The 6,000-nt window shown below is 51.7% G+C and overlaps 1 protein-coding gene across 4 annotated transcripts in view; it reads right to left on the bottom strand.

The window, feature by feature from the left end:
- adam15 (ADAM metallopeptidase domain 15) overlaps nt 1-6,000 on the bottom strand; it is a 28,894-nt gene that overhangs the window by 12,344 nt on the left and 10,550 nt on the right. For all 4 annotated transcript variants that reach the window (XM_041942204.1, XM_041942205.1, XM_041942206.1 and 1 more), the window contains exons 6-15: nt 4,791-5,058; nt 4,360-4,425; nt 3,427-3,498; nt 3,162-3,331; nt 2,993-3,077; nt 2,252-2,400; nt 1,127-1,304; nt 888-980; nt 503-698; nt 1-28 (exon numbers count right to left, since the gene is read on the bottom strand). The exon at nt 1-28 is cut by the window's left edge and continues 81 nt beyond it. In XM_041942204.1, coding sequence (XP_041798138.1) covers nt 1-28; nt 503-698; nt 888-980; nt 1,127-1,304; nt 2,252-2,400; nt 2,993-3,077; nt 3,162-3,331; nt 3,427-3,498; nt 4,360-4,425; nt 4,791-5,058 — 1,305 coding nt within the window. The remainder of the gene's footprint in view (nt 29-502; nt 699-887; nt 981-1,126; nt 1,305-2,251; nt 2,401-2,992; nt 3,078-3,161; nt 3,332-3,426; nt 3,499-4,359; nt 4,426-4,790; nt 5,059-6,000) is intronic.

Raw genomic sequence — 6,000 nt, 5'->3', positions numbered from 1 at the left:
AAACAGACGGCTGGAGCAGTGGTGGCATCTGAAGACAGACAGACAGACAGACAGACAGGCAGACAGACAGACAGGCAGACAGGCAGGCAGGCAGACAGGCAGGCAGACAGACAGGCAGGCAGACAGACAGGCAGACAGACAGGCAGACAGACAGGTTATCCTGGTAATGACCAAACTGGTAAACTGGTTTCAGACCAGAACTGGCTTTTGGTCAGTGTGAACAGATTAATAATAGCTTGGTATAAACTGGTTCAGGATATTTACTGTATGTACTAACTGAATGAGTACACATTTGTTCAGGCTCAGTGTAAACTGGTCTTGGCCCAGTATTAACTGGTTTGAGCTCATTGTAAACTGGTTTCGGCTCAGTATAAACCAGCTATAGTTTGGTGTAATCTGGTTTAGGCCCGGTGTGACCCTGTTCTGGTTCACTGTAAACGGGTTTTAGTTGAGCATGAACTGGTTTTAGTTTAGGTTGAAGCAGTGTAAACTGGTGTCTTACTGGGTCCCCATAGCATCTGGCACTGGGTTTGCATGCTGGCACAGACGCCTCCATAGCAGAAGGAGGCTTCACGCTCGCAGGGTTCTCCGTTCTGCAGGAAGACGTTGGGGGGGCAGTAAGGGGAGGAGCCGGTGCAGAACTCGGGGAGGTCGCACTCACCGAGAGGCTCGCGACAAACCGAACCCGCCGCCCGCAGCTGAGGAGGGAGGGAGAGATGGAGGGAGGGATGGAGGGAGGGATGGAGGGAGAGATGGAGGGAGAGATGGAGGGAGGGATGGAGGGAGGGATGGAGGGAGAGATGGAGGGAGAGATGGAGGGAGGGGGTTGAAGCGAACTCCATCTTGACAGAAACATGAATCTTGTGTCTGTGTCGTGTCGGTCAGACCTTGCAGTCGTGGCAGCAGATGCCGTCAGATGAGCACTGAGCTCCAGGAACCAGCTGACAGGTGGAGGCGTTACAGCAGGGGTCGTCACACTCCTGACCAATCAGAGCACAGCGGCGCATCAACAGGAAGAACAACATTCAGGGGAAACATATGTGACCTTAAAGATAACTCTAGGCCATCAGACAGGTGTGCACACAGACAGGTAGACGCGCAGTCAGACAGGTGTACAGGTGAGTACCTCCAGCAGGCCGCAGTCGCACTCCTCTCCTTTCTCCACGTACAGGTTTCCACAGCGAGGTCCTCCCAGCAGACGGTCAGGCTGCGGTACATTGAACAGACACATGCCGCCGCCGTGCAGCAGGCTGACCGACAGATCTGCAGCGCTGCAGCTGCTGAACTGCTGACCAGGCATGAACCTGAGGGTCAGAGGTCACAGGCAGGGCGCCGTCAGGACAGCTGGATACTGTTCTTCTGAGATACGAGGTTCTCACAGGACAAACATGTGATGATCTCATAGAATATGAAGCATCGCTGTAGATTAAACCAGCCAACAGGATATGAAGTAGCAGTAGTAGTAGTAGTAGTAGTAGTACATTTTACTGCTACAGCAACACTTTGACTGTGAGTACTTGAAGCACTTGGTGCAGTGCCTGATAAATACAGTGATCAGGATGGGCGGGGCCGACGGGACGCAGGACGGGCGGGGCCGACGGGACGCAGGGCGGACGTGTGCCGACAGCTCTGGGACGCTGCGATAAGCCGTTTGTAATTTAGCGAGCTCACAGAGATCCACGCTGTCGGCCTCTGTCTCAAAGACTCCCACGCTTCAGATCAGCCACGGCGAGCGTTTCAGCCGCGGCCCGTTCATCGAGCGGGCGGGGCCGTCTCTGAGACACACGGCTCCACCCCGACCTAACCGCCGACTGACGATCCAACACCCACACAGGTCCTCAACAAGACCACCGAGACTGAACCTGATCACAGGGACCGAGTCAGGAGGACGGTACACACACACACACAGAGACACACACACACACACACACACACATACAGATACACACACACACATACACAGACACACACACGCATACAGAAACACACACACACACACACACACACACACACAAACACAGATACACACACACACACACTCTCTCCTTCCTTTGCAGTTGGACTGATAATACTTCCATAGTCGTAGTATTTGAGTATTTGTGTGTATCAGTACTCTGACTTCATAAAGGATCTGAATACTTGTGGATACTTGTGAATACTTGTGAATACTTGGGGACTGCAGTAAAACGTGAGCGTGATGTGACCCTGGATAAAGTCAAACCCTGATCCGGTTTCATTCCCTGGCACTGACCCGGTCGACGGCTCCATGATGCATCCTCCGAGCCGCGCTTCGTTCTGGCAGGAGCAGCGGCGTTCGGCCGTGTCGTGACTCATCCCCAGGTTGTGACCGAGCTCGTGAGCGACGGTGGAGGCCACGCCCAGAACGCTGACCAGGTGGTCCTGAGAGAGAGACGGGTGTTTAGACGGGCTCACTTCCTTTCAGACAGTTCATTTCTATGAAAGAGACTTCTGGACTGTGTCTGGTTCTGGTTCTGGTTCTTCATCTGTCAACTCAACCAATAATGTGACGATTCATGTTGTGACCACCAGTCACAAGTGGGCCGCTCTAAACACTACATTACCCACGAGCCTCAGCTGCTGTTGCTATGGAGAAGAAGCCAGTCGGAGGGCTGATCCACAGTCAGACCAAGAGCCCATTTAAACCTCAATTTTCTCAACAGTGTAATCTTCAGCTTCAGCTCACAACAGAAGGCGAAGCTCTGTGATTGGATGTTTGTTACTGAAATGCACCATGGGAGTTGTAGTTGACATCTCTCCTTCAGTTTTTACGTCCGCAGGCTTCTTGTACCTTTGACTTTTGATGAAAGAGGCAGAACTGTTCAAACACAGACGTTGGTCTTGTGTTGTGGTGATCGAACAGGACCGTTTGAGGCTGATCTGAGAGCAGGTAACGTGAACTAAAGCAGCTGCTCTCGCTTCACAGCCCCACCGACACAAAGCTCGGTCTGCGTTTCAAACAGCGTCCACTCACCACGTTGACTCCGCCCGATCGGTCTCTGGAGCACATGGACGACTGAGACGCCATCCCCACCGTGGTGCCATCGAAGGAGCCGCCCCTGCCGGAAAAAAACGGAGCCGTGAGAACCGTGATGGATCGGAAGGCGGAGCTTTTATTCGCCTCCTCGTCCCTGCGCTCCTACATGACGAGCTGGGCGTTGTCGTGGTGAAGGCGTGGCAGCAGCTCTCTGGTTCTCCACTCCAGGAAGTTGTTGAGGGTGTCGGTGGGACTCTTCGCCACCCGGATCTTATTGTGGTCGCTCCAGATCTCCAGACCGGTCAACGCCACCCGGACGTTCAGAGGACGGTAGAACTGAAAGAGACAGGAGAGAGACGGCTCGGTTCTTCTTCTGCAGCAGATTTAAAGCGGTTTACTGAGACGGGGGGGTCAGAGGTCGTGGCTCTCACCCAGTCCACCTGGTTGGCCACGTCCAGCATGCGGTAGATGATCGTCTTATTGTTCTTCTGGTAATTCAGAAACTGTGAAAAACACGAAGGTGTTGATGAAACACACGGCGACGTCATTTCATCATCATCATCATCATCATCATTTCATTCAGCGACGACACAGACCCTGACTTCAGGTTCATGTTCGTCGAGCTGCTCAACTCACGAGAAATAAAGTTCTGAGAGTTTGAACCTGAACGTGCCTGTTCAACAGGAGCAGCATCGCAAATTAATTCAGCGTTTAAGGTTTGTTTTTGGGATCACGATCAACGAGCTGAGCGACGTCCTTCATCTACTCATTACAGCACGGCAGAAACGATCAGCCGATGCATCAATCAGCCGATACATCGATCAGCCGATACAACGATCAGCTGATACAACAATCAGCCGATACATTGATCAGCCGATACAACGATCAGCTGATACATCAATCAGCTGATACATTGATCAGCCGATACAACGATCAGCCGATACAACGATCAGCCGATACAACGATCGGCCGATACATCGATCAGCCGATACAACGATCGGCCGATACAACAATCAGCCGATACAACGATCAGCTGATACAACAATCAGCCGATACATTGATCAGCCGATACAACGATCAGCTGATACATCAATCAGCTGATACATTGATCAGCCGATACAATGATCAGCTGATACAACGATCAGCTGAGCAGTAGGAAATTAATCTACAGCCATTTAATCTCCGTTGACACTTAAATGTGGTCGGGTTTTGACAATGAAGACGAACGTGTGGAATAAAAAAGTGTTTATCATAAGTCTGACAGTGTTACTGCAGTGAGACGCTAAATCAGTGGAGAACTCTCTGAATCAATTAATTAGGAAATAACGAGCAGGTTGATCGGTGTTATAGACAAACACACTGACCTCCTGATGATCAGCCACCAGCACCAGTTCGATGTATTTGGTCTCAGACAGGATGTCTCTCTTCCTCTACAGGAAGAGCAAAGAGAGGTCAAAGGTCAAGAGAAACAATCGTCATAGCAACACGCTCCCTCGCTGCAGCTGCTGCTAATACTACCCCGATATTACTGCAGGTGTTACACAGCAAAGGTACTGCGAGGTGGGAGGAGCTGCTGCTTCCTGAAGTGTTTTTCCTCACATGCGACAGTACCCATGAGCCTCAGCTGCTGCTGCTCTGGAGACTCTGACCTGACCTTACAGCAGCAGAATGTGAAGCTCTGTGATTGGATGTTCATTAGTGAAATGCACCCTGGGAGTCGTAGTTGACTCCTCTCCATCAGTTTTTATGGTACATTCTAACACAGCTGGTGTAAGCGGGGGAGGTTCAGTCTCACCCTGTGTGTGTGGGTGGAGCTGTGGATGGGGGGGACGGCAGCGTGGGAGACCCCGCAGCCCGCAGCGCCATCGCCTTCCAGAGGGCTGGTGGAGAACAGCAGGTGGAGCCCTTCTTCATCTCCTCCTCCTCCTCCGCTCCCTCCACTCCCGTCTCCTCCGCTTCCCCCTCCTCCCCGCTCCTCCTCCCCCTGGTGGTGGGGGTGGTGGTGGTCTTCCTCCTGAGGCTGCAGCTCAAAGCTCAGGGTGGAGTTGATGGCGATGACGCCGCTGGAGAAGGAAACACAGGAAGTTTCATTTATCGTGAGCGAAGGCTCATCAGAGCTGAGACGGTGCAAACCTCCGTCAGCGCTCCACCTGCAGCAGCTCCACTTGCAGCAGCCCCACCTGCAGCAGCCCCACCTGCAGCTGCTCCACCTGCAGCATCAGCATCAGCATGTCCTGAATTCAGGTCTGTCTTATTTGTGGAGCCACCGCTCACTGAAGTGCTCGTCTGTATGTAAAGAAGCTGAAAGCAGCTCCACCTGCAGCTGCTCCACCTGCAGCTGCTCCACCTGCTGCTCTAACATTGATGCTTCAGTGTGAAGGATCTCATCAGAGACTGGATGACTTCCTGCAGTACTTTTACTTCTGATACTTTAGTACATTTAGCCGATGATGCTTCTGTATTTATACTTCAGTAAAATATTCAATGCAGGACTTTTACTTGTAATGGAGTACAGTGTTGTATTATTACTGCTACTGTTGTCAGATAATCCTGACCTTCAGACCAGCAGTTCTTCTCTTTGGGAACGAGGCTCCTGCAGAGGCAACACATCGTATGTCGCCCCTATCAGAAATTTAATACGGCCTTCCTCCATATTCCACAGGTCCCTCCAACTAAGTTTCCTCTTCTCAACACCTTCCCAATTCAACCATTGTCCCTGTTTGGCTTGACCAACTGCTTTTGCCCCTCTTAACAACTCCTCCTGCCTACGCACCTGTTCCACTACAAGCTTTCTTTTCTCCTTTAGACCTGCTTTATTCCACACTGGTTTGCCTGGGCCAAGCCCCAAGCCTCCCCGGCCAAATTGAACATTTCCTACTATTTCTGCATGCCTAAGAGCTGCCTCTGCCTCCTGCACTGCTGCCCTTGGGTTCCATTTCCTCCCCCCAGAAGGATTCGGAACCACATTGCTAACTAACATGTCCTTACTCCCAGATAATAAAAGT

The sequence above is a fragment of the Chelmon rostratus genome, chromosome 8 (genome assembly GCF_017976325.1).
Source record: "Chelmon rostratus isolate fCheRos1 chromosome 8, fCheRos1.pri, whole genome shotgun sequence".
NCBI classification, from domain to species: domain Eukaryota; kingdom Metazoa; phylum Chordata; class Actinopteri; order Chaetodontiformes; family Chaetodontidae; genus Chelmon; species Chelmon rostratus.
The sequence above is the reverse complement of the archived record's forward strand: the minus strand, read 5'-3'. Positions and strand labels throughout refer to the sequence as shown.